At 40.8% G+C, this 27,730-nt stretch overlaps 1 protein-coding gene across 1 annotated transcript in view; it reads left to right on the forward strand.

The window, feature by feature from the left end:
- The window catches only part of si:ch211-186j3.6 (neural-cadherin), a 556,420-nt gene that overhangs the window by 193,251 nt on the left and 335,439 nt on the right, over positions 1-27,730 (forward strand). The window contains exons 4-5 of the mRNA XM_060911426.1: positions 2,264-2,468; positions 24,493-24,604. Coding sequence (XP_060767409.1) covers positions 2,264-2,468; positions 24,493-24,604 — 317 coding nt within the window. The remainder of the gene's footprint in view (positions 1-2,263; positions 2,469-24,492; positions 24,605-27,730) is intronic.

The following is a 27,730-nucleotide window of genomic DNA, read 5'->3' on the forward strand; positions in this document are numbered from 1 at the left end:
TGTTGGTAATATGCATATTGCAATTTTGTTCAATTCAGTCACATTTTAGCAGAGTTATGGCATAGTTGTCAGCAGGGAATATTGTGCCCTCAGAGCACTCTTGTTTAGGTTTATAATGCCATTTGGAATCTAGGTGTGATGGAAATGGCCTAAATACCCTAAATGCTTGTGTGGCATTTCAGAAGAGCCTGAGCTTTTGCCTCATCAAGGTTCAAATATGGTTATGGTCCATGGTGGTGTTGGACCATTAGGGTGTGTGACCATACAGAGCTTTTCTCTGGCAGAAAAGAGCTCACAGGGCACCGGGGAGCTCTTCGGGGTGTGTCCCTTCTGAAAAAAAGACGCTTGGTGCAGTGTTTTTCTCTACCATTTCTCCTTATTGGGAACAATTGAAAAAAGATGCTGGTGCTCAGGAAAAAAAAAATGCTATGTAGACACTTGGCTTTACTCATTTGCTCTCAGGAAACTTTAGAATTTTAGAAGTTGCTCAAGTTAAGAAAACTTTCTTAACTTCAGAAGTGACGTGAACATGAATTCAGTGCTAGCTCAGACTGGCCAGCATGTTCATAAATTAAAACTAAAATCACAGTAAGGAGTTTAAACAAGCATATTGGTTCATGTATGGTGTGTTCAATCTTTTTTTTAATTTCAGAAGAAAAATGGGAAAACAGCTTTTTGTTTGAATTTTTTTTTCTTAGCACACATTAACACAGGAAATTGATTCTTTTCTACAATAATGATTTTTTTTTTGTTTGTTTTTAATTGTTTATTCTTGTTTCACCACACAAAGGTTAATAACCAAATAACCTTTTGTTTTAACCCCTTTGTTCAAACTAAAAATACCACTACACTTATGGTTTTGTCATGTGTCCTTTTGTATAATTTGTACTTAGACAAATCATGTTTACTCGATCAAATTTCAGTTTCCAAACATGTTAGCGAATTAATAATAATAATAATAATAATAATAATAATAATAATAATAATAATAGAGTAAATAATCCTTTTCGTTCCCTTTTATTACAACGGCGACTGAGTCCCCAGCATGCCTACTGGTGACGTATTACAGAAAAGTCACCAAAATGCACTAGAATATATTTGCCCATTGTTAGGGGGCGTGTCATGCTGTGTAGTCACATGACATGAATGTCACTGATTGGCTGAATGATCCTACAGCAGAAAGTACTTCTGCCAACAGCACTGGGCTTGTTACAGTTAGCCCACAGCCTCACTTCATATCACTTTGTATGTCTAATTTGTATGACCGCCAGTGGTGCCGTTACATTCAGTTAAAAAAAAAAAACTACAAATAATCCTCTTAAAAATGTTTATTGACTGCAGATAAGATAATTTGGAAGCCCAAAATATGAAAATTTATCTTGATTTTTCTTTTGCCTTTGAAAGACATGGGGGGGCTTAGCCCTGCTAACCCACTGATATGGGCCAATCCTGATCATACAAATCTGGTTTATTCAAGATCATTAATACTTTGAACCCAGAAATGAAAGAAAAATGATGAAAAGCAAGCAATGGAGGGCTTTTGTAATATTTATTGTTTTAAAGACAACATCATTTTTAAAACTTTTTATTTTTTTCAAAATCAAAGCAAAAATTGATTGAACACACAGTAAACCACATGCTTGCAATCCTTCCATGAAGCTGGACCCAGCTATTCCTCTCATTTTCCTTCCTTCCACCTGACTCCATCCTGTTCTCTCTCTCACTTCTCCTTTTGCCTATAACTGTAATGCTGATCATCAGGGCAGCCATGTTGCAGTAGTCTGGCTGCTGCCTGATCAGTTTCTGGACCCTCAAGGCTTTCATCACCAGTTTCAGTCTGTACCCAGTGATTGTTTTAGGTTATACCGTAATCTATTGGAGAAATGATGGTTTTGGGCTTTGTTTTTACCCTCAGGCCAACGGTGATTAAGATTACGTGACCCAGCACAAGTTGGTTCACAGAACTCCTCACATAGGCTCCTCTTGGGTGCTGTTACCATGATACTCTGTGGGATAAATGGATAGATGTTTGCTTATGGTTTTATCGTTCTGTAATTCAATTTGCAAAATGTGTACTCTTTCATTGACACTGCATGAAGTTGTAATGACACACTTGTCAAGGGAGAGAGATGTTCTTTCATTTTATACCTGGGTAGAAACTTTGTCTTATAAGGCAGCATTTTTATAAACACTTTCATTTCACCAGATTTCAGCGTTGACCCTTTATCCTTGTTGTAACATGTTTCTTCTGTTTCTTTTCCAGCTTTCTGGTCACTCCAGCACTGTCTTTCCAGAAGGAGCCCATCAGCTACAGCTTACTTATCAACCCCAGCAGCCTGTTCAGCATTGATCAGGAGAGTGGAGAGATCAGCCTGACCCGCAGTCTTGACTATGAGACTGACCAGCACCGATACCTGTTGCTCGTGAGAGCCAGTGAGAACAAGGAGAGCCTGAGCAGCGCTGCAGAGGTGAGGCTTAGCAGAACCAAGCCTAGTATGTCTCTGTATAGAAGAACACCAAATCACATCAAACTACTACATTCTCAGTATTCATCAGGAAAGTTTGTTTGGTCATGGTGCAGATAATTCAATTAATACTTTAGTTTTTCAACCTAAGCTCTATCTGTTGCATCTGTACTATGCAATTTTATAATGCATTTCCCTGTTGAATTGGAAATCACATATAATAGCAGTTCAAAGACAGATGTTAGGGAGGTCAGGAAATATGTCAAATACTATATAAAGTATTTGGGGGGAGAAAAAGAAAGCTTTTTAGGGGTTTAAGTAAAAAGTGTTGAATGTACATTAAAGCAAACAAACAAATAAATAAATAAATCAAGTAGCGGAATTAGGCTTTCCTAATAAAATAAAATGCAAATGAATTAAAAGTTAACTATAATTCCTACAACCCCGATTCCAAAAAAGTTGGGACAAAGTACAAATTGTAAATAAAAACGGAATGCAATAATTTACAAATCTCAAAAACTGATATTATATTCACAATAGAACATAGACAACATATCAAATGTTGAAAGTGAGACATTTTGAAATTTCATGCCAAATATTGGCTCATTTGAAATTTCATGACAGCAACACATCTCAAAAAAGTTGGGACAGGGGCAATAAGAGGCTGGAAAAGTTAAAGGTACAAAAAAGGAACAGCTGGAGGACCAAATTGCAACTCATTAGGTCAATTGGCAATAGGTCATTAACATGACTGGGTATAAAAAGAGCATCTTGGAGTGGCAGCGGCTCTCAGAAGTAAAGATGAGAAGAGGATCACCAATCCCCCTAATTCTGCGCCGACAAATAGTGGAGCAATATCAGAAAGGAGTTCGACAGTGTAAAATTGCAAAGAGTTTGAACATATCATCATCTACAGTGCATAACATCATCAGAAGATTCAGAGAATCTGGAAGAATCTCTGTGTGTAAGGGTCAAGGCCGGAAAACCATACTGGGGGCCCGTGATCTTCGGGCTCTTAGACGGCACTGCATCACATACAGGTATGCTTCTGTATTGGAAATCACAAAATGGGCTCAGGAATATTTCCAGAGAACATTATCTATGAACGCAATTCACTGTGCCATCCGCCGTTGCCAGCTAAAACTCTATGGTTCAAAGAAGAAGCCATATCTAAACACGATCCAGAAGCGCAGACGTCTTCTCTGGGCTAAGGCTCATTTAAAATGGACTGTGGCAAAGTGGAAAACTGTTCTGTGGTCAGACGAATCAAAATTTGAAGTTCTTTATGGAAATCAGGGACGCCGTGTCATTCGGACTAAAGAGGAGAAGGACGACCCAAGTCGTTATCAGCGCTCAGTTCAGAAGCCTGCATCTCTGATGGTATGGGGTTGCATTAGTGCGTGTGGCATGGGCAGCTTACACATCTGGAAAGACACCATCAATGCTGAAAGGTATATCCAGGTTCTAGAGCAACATATGCTCCCATCCAGACGACGTCTCTTTCAGGGAAGACCTTGCATTTTCCAACATGACAATGCCAAACCACATACTGCATCAATTACAGCATCATGGCTGTGTAGAAGAAGGGTCCGGGTACTGAACTGGCCAGCCTGCAGTCCAGATCTTTCACCCATAGAAAACATTTGGCGCATCATAAAACGGAAGATACGACAAAAAAGACCTAAGACAGTTGAGCAACTAGAATCCTACATTAGACAAGAATGGGTTAACATTCTTGTCCCTAAACTTGAGCAACTTGTCTCCTCAGTCCCCAGACGTTTACAGACTGTTGTAAAGAGAAAAGGGGATGTCTCACAGTGGTAAACATGGCCTTGTCCCAACTTTTTTGAGAAGTGTTGTTGTCATGAAATTTAAAATCACCTAATTTTTCTCTTTAAATGATACATTTTCTCAGTTTAAACATTTGATATGTCATCTATGTTCTATTCTGAATAAAATATGGAATTTTGAAACTTCCACATCGTCGCATTCCATTTTTATTTACAATTTGTACTTTGTCCCAACTTTTTTGGAATCGGGGTTGTATTTACTATTGTAAAAGTTGCAATCTAAACGTCAAGTCAAACTCACAAGGCACTACAGGAATCAGACTCAGAAACAGATATAAAACATGCATTAAAGAAAAACAAAACTTGAAGGGCATTCAGTAGAGTGCATATCTCCGCCAAGCCACGTCAGCATCAAAATCAAATGACTTGACCTTCGGATAATATTAAAGCTGTACACCAAATTTGATCAAAATCCGTTCACTACTTTTTGAGCTACGTTAGGAACAGACAAAAAAACAAACAAACAAACAAACAAATGAAAAAAAAAAATCCTGGCTCTGCATAAATGTACAGATTTGCATCAAAATCCAATTAAATGTTCTTTAGCCCATGGCCCACCTTTCCTCAAAATGTCATCAAAATCTGTTCACTATTTTTTGAGCTATGTTGGGAAAAGACAAAAAAAAAATCCTAGCTCTGTGTAGATGTACAGATTTGCATCAAAATCTAATCACATGTTCCTTGGCCCATGGCCCACCTTTCCTCAAAATGTCATCAAAATCTGTTTACTACTTTTTGAGTTATGTTGGGAAAAGACAAACAAACGGAGGTGAAAACATAACCTCTTCCAACAAAGTTGGTGGAAGTAATCAAGCAAGTGAACATTCAGTGGTGTCAGTTAATTTATCTGCCATAGCATATTTTCTATAATAGTTTGCTTGTAAATAAATATAAAGTTACTTGTCTTTTTTTCTTTTTCTAATTGTCTATTTTAAACTGACATTTAAATTTTACATCTTTAAATTTTTATTTTTTACATTTACTTGATTTTTTAGATGACTTTTTTATTTAAAATTGATTTGTTTTTTATTTAAAGTTGACATCTTTAAACTTTGTTTTATTAAACTAAGTTTTATTATAAAAATTACTTGCTTTTAAGCTGACTATGTAAAAGTTGACTTTTTTATTTGCACATTTTTATTGACACCTTTACAGTATAGATTAATTTTAAAGTTGTCTTCTTTTTAAAGTTGACTTAAAGAATATTTCCATCCATTATCTGTAACCACTTGTCCTGTGCAGAAGAAACAGCCCGAAGGCCCTCCGAGAGGCGGGATGGAAGAAGGGCCTACCAGGACGGATCACACGGTTTCGGACATTAGTATGATGACTAACGAGACTAAGATTCTTAGAAAGTGCGGGTGCGGATGGGAAAGAATGACAACACTTAGGGGTCTTCATATCCATATGGGGAAGAAAAAGTGTGGAGAGAGCCTCAAGCGACGTTGCACTGCTCAGGCAGGTCAGACAAGTGGGATCCAAGGCCAGGTTGAAAACCACAGTGCCGTCGGGCCCAGTGTCGTAGAGGAAGAACAGGATGAGAGGAGGGAGGAGGAAGAGAGGGAATGTAACGATCCCCAAGAAGCCATCCCAGCAGCACCCCCAAGCAACCCAGGAACAAGGCCATCCCCACAAACCAGAAGCCTGGAAACCCTAGTGCAGAGGAACAGAATCAAATGGCCAAAGTCCAATGAGACGGAGGAGTGGAGAAGGTTGGATGAACATCTGAGTGGACTGCTCCAGAATGCTCTGCGTGGATCAGTAGAATCGAGGCTGAACCTGTTTGGCGAGATTTTATATGAAGAATGTAACAGCAGGCTTGGCGAAGTTGTCAGCTGGAAAGCTGGCAAAAGGGCCAAAGGAAGGAGGGAGAAGGAAATCGAGGACCTGGTGGTAGATAGAAGGCGTCTCCGGAAGCATTGGAGGAAAGCAAAAGATGCAGAGAAAGAGGGTCTAAAGGCCCTCTGGAGAGACATCAGAAGAAAGCTGGCCGTCCTACGAAGGGCCGAGCGCATCCGACGACGGAGGAAAAGGAAGGAGAAGGAGAGGGCGAACTTCTTCAAGAATCCATTCCGGCATGCACGAGGCCTTCTGGAGGAAAAAAACAGTGGAGTGTTGGAGGTATCCAAGGAGGACCTAGAGAAACACATTCAGGCCCAGTATAGTGACCCAGCCAGGAGTGAACAGCTGAGCTCGCCAGGCTATGTGCCCAAGCCAGCTGAACCAACAACAGAATTCGATGTGTCTTCCCCTAAACTCAGCGAAGTAAGGCAAGTTGTCCACAAGGCAAGGTCATCATCAGCACCAGGGCCAAATGGAGTCCCATATAAACTTTATAAGAACTGCCCACAAGTGCTGAAACTCCTGTGGACACTGATGAAAACTGCCTGGACTAAACAGACCATCCCCGCTGAGTGGCAGAGGGTGGTAGCAGTCCCAATTCCTAAAGAGCAAAACTCTAGAACCCTCGATCAGTTTAGAAGTATAGCCTTGCTGAATGTTGAGGGGAAGATCTTCTTTTCAGTAATGGCGAGAAGAATGACCCGGGATTCCCGGTTTCCCAGGGTGTGTGGAACATGCCTCAATGATATGGGATCAAATCCAGACAGCAAAGAGGGAGAAGAAGGACCTGCATGTAGTCTGGCTAGACATAGTGAATGCATATGGCTCAGTGCCCCACCAACTCATTGCATTTGCATTGGACTTCTTCTATATCCCCACTAACATCAAGGCCATGATAGCAAGCTACTTTCAGAATATGCACATGTGCTTCAGACTGCAAAATTTTACCACCAAGTGGCAGCAACTGGAGGTAGGCATTGCCATGGGGTGTTCCATCTCCCCCATCCTCTTTGTGGCTGCGTTTGAGGTCATTCTAACAGGAGCAAGGCAGGTGGTGGGGGGAGTCAGACTGCCGCAGGGCCGACGGCTTCCCCCATTATGAAGTTACATGGACGACATCACATGCCTTCTACAAACGGCTCCATGCATGTCGAGGCTGCTCAGACGGTTGGACGAGCTGATTAGCTGGGCCAGAATGAAGTTTAAACCGGGCAAGTCTAGGAGCCTCTCTATGCGCAAGGGAGAACGTAACGACAGGGCTGTGTTCACCATAGGAGGAGAAAACATCCCCCTCATTGCTGACCAACCAATCCGCAGTCTGGGAAGACAATATACATCCAGTCTCTCAGACAAGTCGATGGGGAGGACCATTCTGCAGCAGCTATCAGCAGGCCTGGAGAAGATCGACACCAGCCAGTTGCCCGGAAAGTACAAGGTGTGGTGTTACCACTTTATCTTGTACCCAAGAGTAATGTGGCCGCTGAAGCTCTCCGAGGTCACCTCCTCAGCTGTAACTCGGATGGAGACAAAAGCCAATGCCTTCATCCGTAAATGGCTGGGGCTCCCAAAGTGCTTTTCAGCAACAGGTCTGTATGGATGGAATGCACTCCAACTGCCCCTGAAGTCCATCACCCTTGGGTATAGGCAGGAGAAGGCAAGGCTTGTAATGGAGTTGAGGGAGTCTTCCGATGCAGCGGTGAAGGACCAGTGGGCACGGGTTAAGACGGGCAGGAAGTGGAAGGTGGAGGAGGAGGTGCAGAGGGTAGTAAGCAGGATACAACACCAGGAAGTGGTTGGCATGGTCCAGCTAGGGAGGGCGGGCCTTGGATGGAGGGAGCCACCCCGTGTGTGGTCCAGAGCAAGTAAGAAGGAGAGGAAGGACCTGGTGGCTGCTGAGATGGCCAGGATGGAGCAGGAGGAGCTCAAAGTCAAGGCCATCGCTCAGGGCCAGCAGGGCCGTTGGACAACATGGGAGGGGATGACGAGAAAAACTGTCAGCTGGGCGGATCTCTGGAAGACTCCACAGGCCCGCCTTAGTTTCCTAATCCGAGCAACGTATGACACCTTACCCTGCCCTCGTAACTTACATCAGTGGCTGGGGACAGAACAAGCCTGTGACCTATGCGGTACCAACAACGCTTCGTTACAACATGTCCTGTCAGGATGCAGGACAGCTCTGACACAGGGGAGGTTGAGATGGCGTCACGATCAGATCCTCCGAAAGCTGGCCGAGATCGTGGAAACAGCAAGGCGTGAGGCGAGCAGAGAAGAGACAGTGGGAGCCCAACATCGCATCCACTTCCTCAGGCAGGGAGAACTGCCAGCCGGATTAGGAAGGATTCTACCATCAAAGCTCCTCAATCAAGGTGCAGAGTGGAGGCTGGCAGTGGACGTGGGCAGGCAACTTCAATTTCCCCAAGAGATCTGCAGCACCTCCTTACGACCTGACATGGTATTGTGGACCACAGTGGAGAGAAAAGCACTGTTGGTAGAGTTGACTGTGCCATGGGAAGAGGGGTTGGCAGCTGCCCATGAGAGGAAGAGGGCAAAGTACTCTGACCTACTGGTAGAGTGCAGGGAAGCCGGATGGAGTACGAGGCTATACCCTGTGGAGGTAGGGGTAAGAGGCTTTGTGGCAGACTCGACAACCCGGCTGCTGAGAGACTTAGGCCTGCGTGGCACCAGTTTGCAGAGGGCCATTAGGGGGCTATCTGAGGAGGCAGAGAAGGCAAGTTTTTGGCTCTGGCTGAGACGGAGGGATGTAGCATGGGGAGCAGGTACAATTTAAGAATGCTAGCTGCAGGGGGTGGCAGGGAGACGTCCCTGTTCACTGCCCCGCCACCAGGAGATGTTCTGGGGTAAGGGGCGAAACATCTATGAGCGGTGGTCCCCAGCTGACGACCCTGCAGCTAGCAAACAAGGCACCGGTGGAGGTGCTGCATGCCAAAAGGCAGTGCAGGAGAACACCTACCTGTATAAAGAAATTATTTTTTACATTTACTTGATTTTTTAGATGACTTTTTTATTTAAAATTGATTTGTTTTTTATTTAAAGTTGACATCTTTAAACTTTGTTTTATTAAACTAAGTTTTATTATAAAAATTACTTGCTTTTAAGCTGACTATGTAAAAGTTGACTTTTTTATTTGCACATTTTTATTGACACCTTTACAGTATAGATTAATTTTAAAGTTGTCTTCTTTTTAAAGTTGACTTAAAGAATATTTCCATCCATTATCTGTAACCACTTGTCCTGTGCAGGGTCGCAGGCAAGCTGGACTCTGTCTCAGCTGAATATGGGTGAGAAGCGGGGTACACCCTGGTCATCACAGGGCTGACACATATGCCCCTTTTCCACCAAAGCAGTTCCAGGGCTGGTTCGGGGCCAGTGCTTAGTTTGGAACCGGGTTTTCTCTTTCCACTGACAAAGAACTGGCTCTGGGGCCAGAAAAAACGGTTCCAGGCTAGCACCAACTCTCTGCTGGGCCAGAGGAAAGAGCCACTTATGTCAACGGGGGGGGAGTTGTTAAGACCGACAACAATAACAAGACCGCGAAAGATCGCCATTTTTAAGCGACGAGAAGCAGCAGCTGTACAAACGCGAAGTCATCCATTATTATTGTTGTTGTTGTTGCTGCTGCTTCTTCCGTGTTGTTTTTGCTTCGATATTCGCGCCAAGGTTTATGCAAACGTAGCGACGTAACTGATGTATACAGCGACGTAATGACGTGTCTTAGCACCGTGAGCGATGGAAAAGCAAGCTGGTTCTCACCTGGCTTGCAAGTTGAACGAGTTGTGAACCAGCACCGGCCCTGAACCAGCCTTGGAACTGACAAACAACCATTCACACCTACGGTCAATTTAGAGCCACCGATTAGCCTAACCTGCATGTCTTTGGACTGTGGCGGAAACCAGAGCACCCGGAGGAAACCCACGCAGACATGGGGAGAACATGCAAACTCCACACAGAAAGGCCCCTGTCGGCCACTGGGCTCGAACCCAGAACCTTCTTGCTGTGAGGCGACAGTGCTAACCACTACACCACTGTGCCGCCCCAAAAAGAATGAATGAATCTCATCTCATTATCTCTAGCCGCTTTATCCTGTTCTACAGGGTTGCAGGCAAGCTGGAGCCTATCCCAGCTGACTACAGGTGAAAGGCAGGGTACACCCTGGACAAGTCGCCAGGTCATCACAGGGCTGACACATAGACACAGACAACCATTCACACCTACAGTCAATTTAGAGTCACCAGTTAACCTAACCTGCATGTCTTTGGACTGTGGGGGAAACCGGAGCACCCGGAGGAAACCCACGTGTACACGGGGAGAACATGCAAACTCCACACAGAAAGGCCCTCGCCGGCCACAGGGCTCGAACCCAGATCTTCTTGCTGTGAGGCGACAGCACTAACCACTACACCACTGTGCCGCCCATATATATATATATATATATATATATATATATACACACAGTGGTGCTTGAAAGTTTGTGAATCCTTTAGAATTTTCTATATTTCTACATAAATAGGACCTAAAACATCATCAGATTTTCACACAAGTCCTAAAAGTAGATCAAGAGAACCCAGTTAAACAAATGAGACAAAAATATGATACTTGGTTATTTATTTATTGAGGAAAATGATCCAATATTACATATCTGTGAGTGGCAAAAGTATGTGAACCTCGAGGTTTAGCAGTTAATTTGAAGGTGAAATTAGAGTCAGGTGTTTTCAATCAGTGGGATGACAGTCAGGTGTGAGTGGGCACCCTGTTTTATTTAAAGAACAGGGATCTATCAAAGTCTGATCTTCACAACACATGTTTGTGGAAGTGTATCATGGCACGAACAAAGGAGATTTCTGAGGACCTCAGAAAAAGTGTTGTTGATGCTCATCGGGCTGAAAAAGGTTACAAAACCATCTCTAAAGAGTTTGGACTCCACCAATCCACAGTCAGGCAGATTGTGTACAAATGGAGGAAATTCAAGACCATTGTTACCCTCCCCAGGAGTGGTCGACCAACAAAGATCACTCCAAGAGCAAGGCGTGTAATAGTCAGAAAGGTCACAAAGGACCCCAGGGTAACTTCTAAGCAACTGAAGGCCTCGATCACATTGGTTAATGTTAATGTTTATGAGTCCACCATCAGGAGAACACTGAACAACAATTGCGTGCATGGCAGGGTTGCAAGGAGAAAGCAACTGCTCTCCAAAAAGAACATTGCTGCTTGTCTGCAGTTTGCTAAAGATCACGTGCACAATCCAGAAGGCTATTAGAAAAATGTTTTATGGACGGATGAACCAAAATAGAACTTTTTGGTTTAAATGAGAAGCGTTATGGTTGGAGAAAGGAAAACACTGCATTCCAGCATAAGAACCTTATCCCATCTGTGTAATATGGTGGTGGTAGTATCATGGTTTGGGCCTGTTTTGCTTCATCTGGGCCAGGATGGCTTGCCATCATTGATGGAGCAATGAATTCTGAATTATACCAATGAATTCTGAAGGAAAATGTCAGGACATCTGTCCATGAACTGAATCTCAAGAGAAGGTGAGTCATGCAGCAAGACAACGACCCTCAGCACACAAGTCGTTTTACCAAATAATGGTTAAAGAAGAATAAAGTTAATGTTCTGGAATGGCCAAGTCAAAGTCCTGACCTTAATCCAATTGAAATGTTGTGGAAGGACCTGAAGCGAGCAGTTCATGTGAGGAAACCCACCAACATCCCAGAGTTGAAGCTGTTCTGTATGGAGGAATGGGCTAAAATTCCTCCAAGCCGGTGTGCAGGACTGATCAACAGTTACCGGAAACGTTTAGTTGCAGTTATTGCTGTACAAGGGGGTCACACCAGATACTGAAAGCAAAAGGTTCACATACTTTTGCCACTCACAGATATGTAATATTGGATCATTTTCCTCAATAAATAAATGACCAAGTATAATATTTTTGTCTCATTTGTTTAACTGGGTTCTCTTGATCTACTTTTAGGACTTGTGTGAAAATCTGATGATGTTTTAGGTCATATTTATGCAGAAATATAGAAAATTCTAAAGGGCTCACAAACTTTCAAGCACCACTGTGTATATATATATATATATATATATATATATATATATATATATATATATATATATATATATAGTTTTTGTTTTGTTTGTTTTTTTTCCTTGGTTCAGGGATTATCGTAATTGTTGCCTGTAGTACTTGCCCCTGCTCTGGAGGTTGATGGCTACTGGACTGTTGCTTTAACCGAATACGTGTCACCACAGTCATGTCACTGCTGAGCCTTGCTCATTCAGTATGTCTCTGAAATCGTTACTTTTACTTTTTTTCCTCCTTGGCTCCTGTGTATCTTTACACCATACCATTGAAAAGATAGCCCTCACCACTGAAAAAGACAGTCCCTTCTTGCATTGAAAACCAGTCTGATAGTCAGTTTCACTGCTTCTCACATTCACACATTGTTGGAAGCACTCATTCCCTGAACAGTTTGATGTCTTACTCAATGTGATGGATCTGGACTACTGAAATTGTGGTTCAAATGAACCCTTAAAGTCTACTGCTTACTCAACTTTCAGACCTCGTATACGACTCTTGATGGCTCATTTCTCTGCAAGGCTTTCACAGAATTTCACCATTAAAATTTTCTTGAGAGCCTATATCACGCACTGATGTAAGACTTTATATAATACAACACTTGGTCACTGAGTGAAGCCTGAAAGACTGTATTAAAACTTACATCAAAGGATAAGAGTAATTTTCTATGTAGTTTAACTGAAGCATGACCCTATTTTATTACTTATTTTATCTTATAGTCACTTTCTTTATGTGAAGTTTTGATGGATTATGATTAACAAAAACTGCAACAATATTATACCAATGCATACATGTTTTCCAGCGTCAAATAATATAGATATTTTGGCACTGCCTAAAAGCGGAGCTCCTGATGAGCGTATGAGCTAAATATTTGCAAGGGCACAAAATCAACCTGAATAGAATAATAATATTATAGCATATGAACTATCGAATTGTGTTGTATAGTATATTTTGTGTCAGTAATTTACTGTATTGTCTTGTGACAGTGATACCAATAATGAGATGCGCATCAGTTATGATACATATTCCTTTCTTCGACACTGCATGCCATGCACCAGAAACAACACCACCACATTTATTATAGTGCGACTCTGCTGGGTGCCTGGTGGCAGCAGTGAACCAGCACTTTCACTTTACATCATTACTATATAGTTATGCTTGAATATCAAACTTGATTTGTCAAACAGTTGATTGGTTTCATCCTTCTCGTCCATGCATATTGGCATGCACACCTGCAGTGCCATTAGGAATAATTACCATGTACCTGTTCCTGATTAGAGCGCAATCACAGCACATACATATAAGGACTCTCAGTAACATAGACTTTGCAACGTATACACTCTGTACCCTGCGTCTGATGTTACCAAGCCTTGTATTCTGTATGACTTTTCTGGTTTTGACCCTATTTCTGTTTTTGGACTGTGAGTATTATATTACCTCTTATATTCTGTCTGTGCCTTGCTCGACCACTGCCTGTTTTTTCGACTCTGCCTTTGTCTACATTTTGGATCTGTTTGCTAGTGCACTTTCAATAAAACTCTTCCTGCGCTTACATCCGTCTACCACCCTTACATGACAGAAACTGTCAATTGTCCAACAAGCTAGTGGACTAATAAAATTGTTTTAACTAGTTTTATATGAAACCGTTGTGAATATTTTCCATAAAATGTGTTAGTAAATAATCCCACGTTATTTAAAAAAAAAGCAAATTAAAAATAATCGCTGGATAAAAACCCATCTATCTTATGTAAGTAAAGATACAAATTTCATTGTCTGGTTGTGAAGTGTTTGAGATACACTTATGTGCCTTGCATTTATGGTCGGGTTCCCTGTGGTGGTACACGTTCATTGTACGTTGTTCATATGGATGTCGTACGGTCAAAAGCCATCAAAAATCAGGACGATGCATTATCATTATTCTCTTAAGTATGGGGCTCTACTCCACTTTGCGTGTGGGGACCTTCGCTATAAAATATGTCACAAACTCGTTTCAAAGTATAGAGCAATTCTGGTCCAACTAATCAACCTTTCATAAGCTAAATTCAGAACAAAAAAAATTCATTTTTATATCCAAAATGCTATTTAGCCCATAATTAATATACATAGATGGCAGATTGTGTTCATGAAATCTATCCATTAAAATCAAGGTTATTGTATAAATGTCTAAATGTGTGGCTGAATTAGAGAATAACATTGCAAAAAAAAGGCAGATGGCAATGATGTTTGTGACCGTTAGTCGCATACATGCCTCTAACAACACCACAGGCCTTGAAACTCAAGACTTGCTTTTTTGGTAAGGCATGATCTGCGCTGCTCAGTGATCCATAGGACTTTCTTATCCTAAAGCGAGTTAGTCAAGCACACAGACATGTGGTGGGGCAAGATGATGGCAAAAAAACAATGCCAGTGCACTCAACTGCAAACACCAAGAGGCCTTGATAAGTGCAGGACAGGGCAATGAAATGACGGGCAGCTGTTCCTCAGATCTATCCAGTCTGTGAAGTCTTGGGCTGAAAGAAAAAAAAAGACTAAGAGAGACAAAAGGGGGATTTTGGACCACATTACAACCCTGCTGTCATCCTACATGCTTTTGTTCCTTTTTTCAGTTCATGTTAGATCTCACTGTCATCAAAAATGTCTTTATCTTATTATGACAAAGATCTTGAGGCCTTGTTCTTTCCTACTCATACTCATTTAAAGGCATTTGTGATGCTTGATGAGTTATGGATTTGTTATAGAAAGACTTCAGAGTGATACTTCACATGGTGATCTCTTATTTGATGCCTGGTCGTTTCTGGACGAGCTCAGCCTGTTTTGATCTTCGCTATTTTGAAAGTTACTAAGCAACTGTCCATGGGATTTAGAGACACACAATCTCTCACACACTCCTACACACTTCTTTTAGTGACAACAGTAATACATGGACAAATAATTTATTGAAAACCTATTGAGCACTTTATCTTTCATGGAAAAGCAGATTTGAATAAAACTATAGAAAGGCATAGTATAGAAAAAGAAACGTTGCTTCAGTTTATAATATATATGCAGAAACTTTAGGTGATATAATGTCTTTGTAATTAGCAATCCTTGAAAATGTAAATCAAACTTTTTGGAAATTAGCAATTAAAATAAGCCGTTCTGGGCTACTATAAACATTAAATGCCTAATGCACTGAAACCAACAAAGTAATAAACACATGTGATTTACTACAGCTGTAAATCTGTGTGAGAGCTGTTCTGTTAAATACAATGATTTATCACCTTCTGGCCAATCAGAATTGAGAAATCAGCAGCATTGTTCTTCAGAGTGGTATGGGGGGTGGGGTTTAGGAGGATCCAAAAACAATGCCCATGTACTGTAGATCACAATGACCCTAACCCTTAACTATGTCATTGCTTGTTTACCGCAATGCATTATGGGCGATACCCAGGGTCAGCTCTGCAGTATTGTTTACTTTCACCTTTGTTAAAGACTGCACTGTTGTGTCTAGCTGGTTTTAACCATGCCAAAAGTGAATTGCTGTGTGCTTTACTGTGTCGCCACAACAAAGAGAACACCTAATTTGAGCTTTTATCAGCTGCCAGTCGAGAAGAAGAGAAGAAAGAAATGGATAAGTTTAATCCGCAATGAAAACCTTTGAACTGAACTGAAATGGACAAGTGTTTGTAGCTTACATTTCTCTGGTGGGAAAAGACGTACTTAAACTGTGACCCAGCAATATTTCCATGGTCTGCAGAATGGCCTTTGGTTATAGAAGATTATAACAATCGACACTGTTTATTGTCTGAAACTAGCGATATTCCAAAGCCTGTAAAACGAAGAAGCATTCTTCGGCGTTTGCCTCTCAACGTGCTGAAACACTCGGCAGCCGAACGAGCCTGTCGGACCGATAAAACTCCTAAACCACGAAGGGTTCTCTTTCAGGTATGTATAATGTTCAGTGTACCTCACTTAGCGACATTTATTGAAGAAAATGCATTTATACTGAACATGACATGGCAGATCAGCAGGTTTGCAAAGTTAGAGATGAAAGTGGAGCAAAGGAAAAAACCCTGAAATATGAGGGGGCGGGGCAACGGGGGGGGGGGGACGTCCCCCTAAAATATTTTAATAACATAACACACAAAATCCTGCATTCTAGTGCATTTTAGTACTTATTTTCACTAAAACAAAGTTATACATTTTAAGCCTTTTTCTTTCGTGTACATTAATGATTAACATGTCAAAAATATCAAATTTAATTCCCCGGGTCAATGAGTAATTTTCAGGAGTGCATTTAGAAAATGTTGTGATTTTCCTGCCTACACAGTTCATTACTTTGAAAAAAAATCAGACCGTTGAAGGTAAACTCAGCAAAATCCCAAAACAGTACTGTTAAAAAGTGAAGGTCTGTGAGAGTTTCTAAAGCTTTCAGGTTTCAACATTGGGGACATTGAGCTTCGTTTATCCATCTTTTAGTAGAGTTGTGCGTTTGCATAAGCTAAAGTGAACTAAACATTTCCAATTCATATTTATGCGAGTTGAAGCCAATTGTTTACATTAGTTCGTATTGTCTGTAAATTTAAACACACCAATGAATAACAAATTTCTCATATAAATCAGGGGCGTAGGGTGTGTGTGTGTGTGTGTGTCACACACTGACTAGCAACCTGAGTACATTATGTAACAAAAAATAATTACCATTGCTAGTTTTAGGCAGCTTAGAAACCGGCTCTTGCATTATTGCTGTTTCTTCCACGTTTTCTTGATGCTGGGTTCTAGAAACGGCACTAAAACTTAGCTTCGAAACCACAAAATGCAACTTTGATGGGGAAAAAAATATATAATAAATTGCTTACCTCTCTTCACGTCGAAAGGAGGAAAGTTTTGCTTGTTTTGACATGGCAAATTATTAACAAGAGAAAATACTCGTAATTCACAACTAAAAAGACTGTAGCTACATTGGCAGCTTGAACATGCTTTCTAGTGCGATTGTGTTGCGCTTGCGCAGAACGGTGTCAGTCCAGCGCGCCTTACCACATGCACCTGAAGGTGCGCCTTGGGCGCGTACGCCTAACGAGCTCCGGCACACGCGCCGTTAACAAAGAACACCTGTCTTTAATCAATGAACTATGTTTGGGCTATTTAAGGACCGCGCCCAGGCAAGGATGATGCGAAGTATTACGCCGCGTCTAGGAACGTGAAAAAGCCAAAAAATACATTTCTCCATTCGGAAAACCGGAGATTTTCAAGAGTTTTGTCAAATATCCGGATTTCCGGGTCATTAGCGGAAAAAATCCGGAGGAAAATCTAAAAATCCGGAATTCCGGGAAAATCCGGAACACTTTCATGACTACAAAGTTTTCTCTTTTTTTTGGTAATGTTTCCTGATATCAAGTTTTATTTAATTAATCCCTCATTTATCACTTGGACCATTATTCGCCCACGAATCCCCCATGAGACTGCTGCTCCGCACTAATTCCCAATATTCAGATAGATTTGTTTTATCAATAAAGTTTAGCTGTTGCAACATACATCCTCAGAAATAAGACATTCTGAGATTTGACATTGTCGTTGTACAGTGTGGTAGACTCGGTCTAGACTCTCACCTTCTCACCAAGCTTGATTTGGATTCCGATTTTCCTGCTGTAAATCCTCAACATGTTATCCACCTCTTTAAATCACCAATTTCATTGTCTTCCACGAGAGAGCATGGCAAAATCGCTCCTCTCACATCGCTCTCACGTAAAATTAATCTGACATCCGTCATATCGCTCAACTACCGACCCCGTCTATCCCCCACAATGCATTGTGGTAAACAAGTGATGATGATGTTATGCTTGGGGGCTACTGAGAAATTTAACACTAACGCCACCTTTCCTTTCTTGAACTGTAATGGCAAACCATTTTACTGCCTTACTGTAACAATGAGCTTAAGGCAAACAGGAAACGTGTTTATAGTTTTTAATAAAGCATTTAAAGAAAAGGTAAACATATAAACACGCAAGAGAACACCACTTAACTCGAAAGCTTCGCCTTTAAACCAGGAGAGTAGCAGACAAGGAAAATGTTAAACACAGAATAGGAAAGAACTTGACCTAGAGGTGGATCAACAGACAGATTACAGCTTTGGTCATACAAACAACATAGCTATAATTACTGGGAGCATATAAATAGAAGTACTAGGAAATGGCAGCACAAATGCACATGGGACATGCATTGCTGTGCAACACCTTGAGTGCGTTTATAAAGCGCCCTTAATTAGCAGGGATACGGCTGCAGGTGTTAATTTTCAGGCAGGAAAAAACACTGCTGCTGAGGGCAGGGCAGTTCTTAACCTTGCTCTGGTGTTAGCTTTCTGTTACTATCTCTTATGTTAACGGGTCGGTTTTGACCCGTGTCTTAAATCAGCCATAAAATACCCTAAAAACAATTATTTATCATCCAATTTGTTTCTTACCTCTTGGTTACCTTGTTAGGCTCCCTTATCCATGAAAAGATTGGTTTTAATATTTTTGTTGTGGCCCCCTGGGCCTTTCTTTTAACAGCATACCCCTCGTTTTCAATATAAAAAAAAAAGTGGTCAAATGAACCTCAAGAGAATAATGTAAACAAATAAAAGGTTGTTCTGTTACCTGACTATTACTGAGGGGTATTAGATCACATCTCTTAAATGTTCAAAAAAAAAAAAATTTTAATTTTAATATTATCAACTATAGTAACATCTATGGTGTTTCGGGTCAATTTCAACCCATATTTACTTCAAGAAAAGGGCAAAAAACAAGTCTTTTTTTTTAATATTCCTGCCTGTCGATGTGTCCCAGAGACTATCAGTGGCCTCATTGCTGGATCTGTACACTCCAGCAAGAAGAACAACACCAATGTAGGCATCCAGGCATTCCTCATCAATGTCATTCCACATGTTGCCATGGACTTTTTTTCCTTCAAGGTTTGTCATAGCAATTATGACTTTTTTTAGTGACAATGGCATAAACAGATCAAAACATGACTTGATGTCACTTACTCTCGTCACAGCAAACCTTGTGATCCCAGGGGTCATTTTGATGACATTTGCAGCAGCTGTCCTGCCATGTACGTCAGGAGGTACTGAGCTCCAACAGATGTTGCCACTTTTGGATCTGAATGTTTCAGCAGGAGCAGCTTCAGCACCGGTGACCTCCTCATCAGACTGATCAGATGTGTCTGTGTCTTCCGGTTGATACGCCACATCGTCTTCCTCCTCAGAGACCTGCTCATCTCCATCGCTATACTGCTCTGTGTCCTCTGCCTCATTATCAGCAAAGATATGATCCAGAGCTTGGCTTACATTCAGTCCTCTTCTCATTGTTGCATGCTGTAAATTGGAGATGTGTACTCTGCAAGTCACCAACTCTAAACTCAATTGGCCTTACATGCCTGGACATGTCTGTCTTTGTTTGTTCTGTCAAACAGGCGAAGAGAAAAGCCCCTGACTGAAGCTCAAGTGGTTGAAGGAAGAGCTGGCTGTAGGCTGTGTGTTTATGATTTCAGTTTTGGCATTTATTATTGTTTTATAATCTTATATTTTAACTGGGTCGAAATTGACCCTAACAACACAAAGGTCACAGTTTTCACCAGAGCATTTTATAATTTAGTAAAATTATTTTTTTGGATTTTATTTTGTTTAAATAGAAGTTCCTGACAAAGTCAAAAAGTCTTGATGCAATAAACAAATTTATGTAGTACTTTTATGCATGCTAAACCTAAAAACGGGTGGGTGCCGACCCTAACACACTACAGGAATAGAAAATGTAAAGTAAATACATGCATGGGTTGGTAGCTTGTAATGTTGAGAGCCTGTAAGAAAAGTTTCAGGCAGGTTTGACCATTTATGAGAAAGTTGTGAGCGGTTGTATCACTGCTCTAATGCCACCAGTAGGCTGCCATGTTACCTGTTGGAAGGGCGATGCATGGCGTCATTTGGGCGCAAGGCTGAGTGTTGCTCTTCAGTACTGAAGGGGCAAAGCAAAAGGTCTACTAAGGTGACAATGTCGATTTTTTTTTTTTCACTATACATCTGAAAGTGTATTAATGAGCTGCAACCCTGACTTATGGACAAACCTGAACTCTTTACCTGTAAAATGAGGCTGAAACTATGTGTTATACGACTCATTAGCATGCTCTCGGCTCATTCATGAAAAACTTCCTCATCAAAATGTCCCCAGGCTAGCCTACTGTAATTACCGTGATAGACAGTCCAACCCCCGCGGCAACGCAGAAAGAGGGTAAACAAACACTACTTAACTATACAGGATTCATGTGAACATTACAGGATGATGCACTTGTATGGAAAAAGATGGAAATATTGTCAGAAACACCCAAGCTGCTGGTATGGTATGGATTTATTTGATAAAATTCCTACATATAAAAGATACAGTATAAATAGCACCGAGGATAACACAAAGTATAAAATACACTTATTTCCAATGTGGTCTTCTTGATGACAGCAGGAAACAATGAAATATAAGAGATAATAATACAATTTTGTCAATTTATAAACAATGATGAAAAAGTCATAAACAAAAAATATATACTAACTGTAATTATCACAGAGTACAACTAGATTACAGAAATATCACCAAAATGATTAAAAATTAGTTATATACTGTACACATCATAAAACTGGGTTTGGAATTTAGTCCATAAAAACTGTTTCACCTGTTTCTTAAAATTATCGCGTGTTTGACTAGATTGTGCTGATCGAGGTTGGCTATTCCACAAACAAATTCCTGTATACCTAAAAGAACTCTGAATGGTTTCCTTAAAGTGATCTGTGGTTGGTAGAAGAGAGCAACTGGACTTGTTTGAAGATTCTTGAAAACGTTTCGCCTCTCATCCTAAAGGCATCCTCAGTTCTGTCTGACTAATAGGGAGTATCCAGTATTTATCCTCTCATGGATCATCATAGAATCCAAATCAGAATGCTGATGGCTGCATTGTAGGTGGCTGATAAAAGATGTCTCAGACACCCACCTCTGTTCAATGATGGTCGTTCCAGGTTGACAAAAATGAACGATCCTCTCTGGCTAAGATGTCTGCCAGTTTTCTGGAAGTCCTCTCATAGGTGGGGTTTACATTAGACCGTATCAGCGGATCATCAGATTAACGTTTTTAAAACGATTAGTGTGCACACAGCAACGCCAATACACGATTCGCGTGCACATAGCAACGCCAATACACGGATACGCTCGGCTCCGCAGGCATCCTGCGCTCCAAATCACTCTGCCCTGAACAGCGAGTGCCCTCTGGAGGGTGCGCACTCCAGCCCTGCGCAGCTCACAGAGCACGCGAGTGAAGTGCACAAGCAGTGATTCGGGACTGAGCCGCTGTGTGTGTGATCTCAGTGCATGTCGGGCATGCACGTCACTTACCACTTGCAAGTGGAAGGATGGCAAGCCTAAAGACAATCATAACTACACAATGGGCAGTATTTGCATCAGTATTTGCAGTATTTTCATACTTTTATACTCTTTAATGAAAGGTGATACAAGGCGGAAGTCCGCGCCGTTTTTCAGCAGTCGCGTCACATGACCAACACCAGCGAATCAGGAAGGTGGATGTCACAGTGACGTTGTCCAATGACGACGCCAGCTAGAGCTCAGCACAGCGTATCCGCGTATTCTCAATGTTTACACAGCACCGGACCAGACACGATCTAGATTGAATACGTGGACCCTGGCGGATTCCCGTTTCCCGGCGTTTCCAGGTGTTTTAATGTAAACGGACAGTGCATCCGCGAAGAAAACGAGACAGATACGGTCTAATGTAAACTTGGCCATAGGGATCTCATCCCAAAGTGCGTAGAAACATATCTGTGACGAATCTCAGTCATCCAGGTACATAGTAATCTGTGGTTGGTTGAAGAGAGCAACTGGACTTGTTTGAAGATTCTTCCCTATTAGTCAGACAGAACTGAGGAAGCCTTTAGGATGAGAGGTGAAACGTTTTCAAGAATCTTCAAACAAGTCCAGTTGCTCTCTTCAACCAACCACAGATTACTATGTACCTGGATGACTGAGATTCGTCACAGATATGTTTCTACGCACTTTGGGATGAGATCCCTATGAGAGGACTTCCAGAAAACTGGCAGACATCTTAGCCAGAGAGGATCGTTCATTTTTGTCAACCTGGAACGACCATCATTGAACAGAGGTGGGTGTCTATGAAATCTTTTATCAGCCACCTACAATGCAGCCATCAGCATTCTGATTCGGATTCTATGATGATCCATGAGAGGATAAATACTGGATACTCCCTATTAGACAGACAGAACTGAGGATGCCTTTAGGATGAGAGGCGAAACGTTTTCAAGAATCTTCAAACAAGTCCAGTTGCTCTCTTCAACCAACCACAGATTACTATGTACCTGGATGACTGAGATTCGTCACAGATATGTTTCCTTAAAGTGTGATGTCACTTACAATACACGGCCATATTCAACAAAATGGACCATAGCACCAGTGACATTTCTTCACTGATTTCCTCGAGTATTTCGGACAATGACACAAATAGCGATGATGATCATGATAAATAAGCATTACCATATCAATTGGTTACACACAAGTGAACAATATTTTTATAGAGTTGTTTTAGTTAGTCATTAACGAGGCTTTTTTGACAAAAATTCCAAACCCAGTTTTATGATGTGTGTGTGTGTGTGTGTGTGTGTATATAACTAATTTTTAATCATTTTGTTGGGACTTGATGTTTCATGACACACTCTTCTAAATACTATTTCTGAGATACCAGAAATGGAAACCATCAAAACTAACCAGACATCAGTATACTCAGTTCCAGTGTTTTGTCACACACCCCCCCCCCAAGAACCCCAGATATCTTGGTACTGGACTCATTCCTGAATTTTTCACTCATATCCTGTGGTGTATGTTACGTATACTGCATGCAGTGGGTGGGGTGGCAAGGGTGGTGCAGTGGTTTGCACTTTTACATCACAGCAAGAAGGTTCTGGGTTCAAACTTGCCGGTTAACTGGGGCCTTTCTGTGTGGAGTTTGCATGTTCTCCCCATGCATGTGTAGGTTTCCTCTGACAATCCAAAGACATGCGGATTAGGTCAACTGGCTACTCTAAATTGTTCATAGGTGTGAATGTGAGTGTGAATAGTTGTTCGTCCCTATGATAGATTGGCGATCTGCCCAAGGTGTACCCTGCCTCTCGCTAGATTGGCTCCAGCTTCCCCTGCGATGATAGATGGATGGTTGGTTGGAGTGGTGGCACAGTGGTTTGGGCTCTTGAATACTGATTAGTTAGAAAGGTGATTTTATTGCCAGGATGCCTCTGTTGGACCCTTGCTCAAGGTCCTTAACCCATATCTGTTCAGCTTAATTGTATGTTTCTTTGGATAAAAGCATTTCCCAAATTAATCAATGTTGGTACATTTTTTTTCTGCATCAGTGGTGTAAAATTCAAACTGCTGAGTTCAGCTGAGTGCATATTTTTTATTTTATCTTTAACTTAAATGATTCAAGGCTTTGTTACACTGTTTATGTGAAGTTCATGCAAGCTCAATAAAACTAGCAATTCACTTCATATTTGCGAACAAGTTAAATGCAGGAAGAAATGATTTTCTGGTCTGAAATTCCTTACAGTGTTTTGTTTTGGTATTGAATTCATAAATTACTTTGGAATAATTAATGTTAAAGTTAGTACTTGATATCATCACTATACTGTGTACTACTTTACTGATTGTAATTCATATTTAATATTCATACTACAATGCTGGCACAAGTACAACACTTAGTAATATATGGAATATCAGGAAGAGCTGGGAATAAAGAATTTTCACAAGGTAGAAATCAAGTGATTTCACATTTTTCCCTCAAATGAATATTTGTACCAATTCACCAAGGTAGCTCAATTTGGCAAAGTTATTGCTAAAAGGGCAATTTATCCAAAATAGCTTCCTGTGTGTGGTAAGAAATCAGGACAATTACTGCCAAAGCCTTCTTGTGTGCTCCCTAGCCCCCTATCCTCAACACAATCAGTGTCTTTCACTTGAACTTTGTAATATCGTCCCATCGCTCCCTTTTCCTTTTTATCTCGAGTCACTGTGCCGTGGCTCATATGCACCCCATTGTGAATCTCAAAATACATCAACTGAGTGAAGATGTTTGGTCTTTTTCACTTTTTTTCTTTTTTTTTGGTCTGCTTTTAATCTGGATCATCACATTTCTATTTCTTCCCCACTTCCATGTGCACCAGGTACGTGTCATCATTACAGATGAGAACGACTGTGTTCCAGAGTTCCTGCAGTCCATTTATAGCAAAGAAGGAATTCCAGAAACAGTTATGACAGCAACGTCTCTGCTTCAAGGTAAGGCTTTCTACTCGGCTCATTAATGGCATTCACTCAGCAGAACACTTTCATGAAGCCCATGAAGCTTTGTTTTTAGAGGGGTGTCAGTGTGTGGGAGTTTGAGCTGATGTACAACATGTTGTGACACCTACAAATTGATTTTCTTTTTTTTACTTGGTGTTCTGACAACAATAGGTTGGTTATTTTTCATATATGCATATTCCTTATAATTATTTGTAAATACATCATGGTTATTGAGTGCTAGATAGGTTAAATTGTTTGGTCACTAAACTATTGGTAGTTCATGAGTACAGGTAATATTCTTCACTGTACATTTGACCGAGATGGTAAAACTTTCATAATAGAAATGATAAAGTACATATGGTGTGCTATCAGACACAGGGACAATAACCAACACCCAACCGGTCTTTGTAAATTAGATTAATTGATTATGACATGAGGTCATTTCCGCTCATATGCCCTCCTCTTAATACCATTACCATTATTAGCAATGGTAGCTACATTACTGTGTTTGTGTCAGTGAATTGGTCTCCTCATTCTCAGTGCTAAATTAATTTGTGATTGCTAATTTAATTTCATTTATAATTTGCAGATCAAGTGTTTCTTAATGTGAACCCAGGGGTCTGTGAAGAAGGCACAGCTAAAACCTTTTGCCTGTTTTTATTTTCCCCCTAAAACAGTAGAAACCCATCAGAATCAAAGTCATTATATGTATTACTGGGGTTTTATAATAATTGGTGAGCTTTTTTGTCAAATAATTGAACAGATTTAATCCAAACACGTTAACCCGAAAACAAGCAAGCCTTTAAATAATATCAGCTTGGAATTAATGTTTGCTGTAAATGGGAAAAAAAAAATCAGGAATAGAAAGATCAATGTCTGTAATAAATAGACAAAAATATTAAAATGAAATTAATTTGTACTGAAGGGTTTATTTACATCTTTTTATTTTATTATTATTTTACAGTCTCATTATTAACTCAGTTTTCAGCTCAAGTGGTTTTTAGCTAGAGCAAAAGGTTTCTGACGTGTAGGTAACATACTATACCATGTTCAGAAGCTTGGTGAAAGAACTGGTTATTGTAATGTTTTAAAACTGAAAAATAAAATCTGATGTATGGAATTGCTGTTAATAATTCAGTCCTTAATCTCTAGTAGCTGCTTTTTTCTGGTCAGGGTCATAATGGATCTAAAGTCAATTTTGAGAACACCGTGCACTAGGCAACTGTAGTATTATAGTAAATCTTACTATGCATTTTTGATACTACTTATTCCACAGTTAAGCTCCGAGAAATGAATTGAAAATGGTTCAATTACTGTCATATCAACGCCCGAATCAGCAGGCGACTACACTTCTCAGAACACAACGTAGCCTACAAGCATGGCTGACCAGGACTACAACACCCAAACTCTCTCACGTTCACATTCACCATCTTACTGATCTCTCTCACACACACACACCTGTACACAATAACTATCACACTATTTAACGAGTCTCAGTTTCCACAGTCAAAAAGTATTCAAAGTATATTCTCATTGTGCCATACCTGTTGTCACTAAACCTTGCTATCTTGCCACATTTATTTATTATTATATTTTTTGCCTATTGTTCCGGTTTCCTAGTTTTCTGGTTATTGCCTTGCCTACTTCATGTTGTTTGTTCAGTGCCTGACTTCTGCCTGTTTATTGATCTCCCTGCTGTTTCTCCCTGCTGATTTGGATGTGTTTGCAAATCGACATAAATTTGTGTTTTGCCTGTGTTTGAATCCACACCTGCTTCCTGACACTTAGCAAATTATACAGGGTGTTTAAAAAAATTGCTATTATTTGAGATGTAAATATCCAAGAAACTACATAGTCTAGGCAAATGAAACTGAACAGGCTTAATGTTGAGCAATATAAGATTTATTCCTCAAAATTTGAATGAGAAATTCAAAGGTATGTGGATTCCATGAACGATTTCACAAATTTTCAACTTGTTCGACTGTGTTCGAGCGTACTCTAACACACAAAACGCCTTTTCTTTTCCAGTGAATGGCATTTCTGTACCTAAAAAGATAAAAACAAAAAGCATTAAACATTAAATTTTGACATATGCAAAATTCGAGGTCAATTGAACGAGAATTGGCAAAGTTATTAGATTGTGAAATTATATAAAAAAAATTTAAACACCCTGTATATTTCTAATTATGTTTAAGGGGTAAGTACGTACCAGTCTAATTGTTTGAAGCAAGTGCATTTATTCTAATTATTGTCACATAACTATTGATTGAATAATTTATTAAAACTATGTTCAGTGCTGGGCGGCACGGTGGTGTAGTGGTTAGCGCTGTCGCCTCACAGCAAGAAGGTCCTGGGTTCGAGCCCCGGGGCCGGCGAGGGCCTTTCTGTGTGGAGTTTGCATGTTCTCCCCGTGTCCGCGTGGGTTTCCTCCGGGTGCTCCGGTTTCCCCCACAGTCCAAAGACATGCAGGTTAGGTTAACTGGTGACTCTAAATTGACCGTAGGTGTGAGTGTGAATGGTTGTCTGTGTCTATGTGTCAGCCCTGTGATGACCTGGCGACTTGTCCAGGGTGTACCCCGCCTTTCGCCCATAGTCAGCTGGGATAGGCTCTAGCTTGCCTGCGACCCTGTAGAGGGATGAAGCGGCTAGAGATAATGAGATGTTCAGTGCTCCTAAACTATCTGGAACTGATATTATTGATGGCTGAAATGATTAAAGTGAACTGGATTTTCATCTTGTTCTTCATGAAAGTTATAGTTATCTGAGTCATTTGAAAAACTCGACCAAAACCGAGAGATAATTAGAGTCCAATAGTCCAATATACTTAATTATAGAAGCTTGAAAATTACACGCATACACAATTGTTCTTTGTGAAGTATTTTAATTGAGTTGCTTGTTATCCATGACCCTAACTTTAACCTCAGCACTCCAAGATTTAGTTTGTAAGTTAGTTAAGGGTGGCAGTGTCGCCTCACAGCAAGATGGCTCTGGGTTCGAGCCCAGTGGCCGCCAGGGGCCTTTCTGTGTGGAGTTTGCATGTTCTCCCCGTATCTGCATGGGTTTCCTCTTGGTGGTCTGGTTTCCCCTACAGTCCAAAGACATGCAGTTACAGTGGATTTA

Source organism: Neoarius graeffei, chromosome 27 (assembly GCF_027579695.1).
Source record: "Neoarius graeffei isolate fNeoGra1 chromosome 27, fNeoGra1.pri, whole genome shotgun sequence".
Taxonomy (NCBI): Eukaryota; Metazoa; Chordata; class Actinopteri; order Siluriformes; family Ariidae; genus Neoarius; species Neoarius graeffei.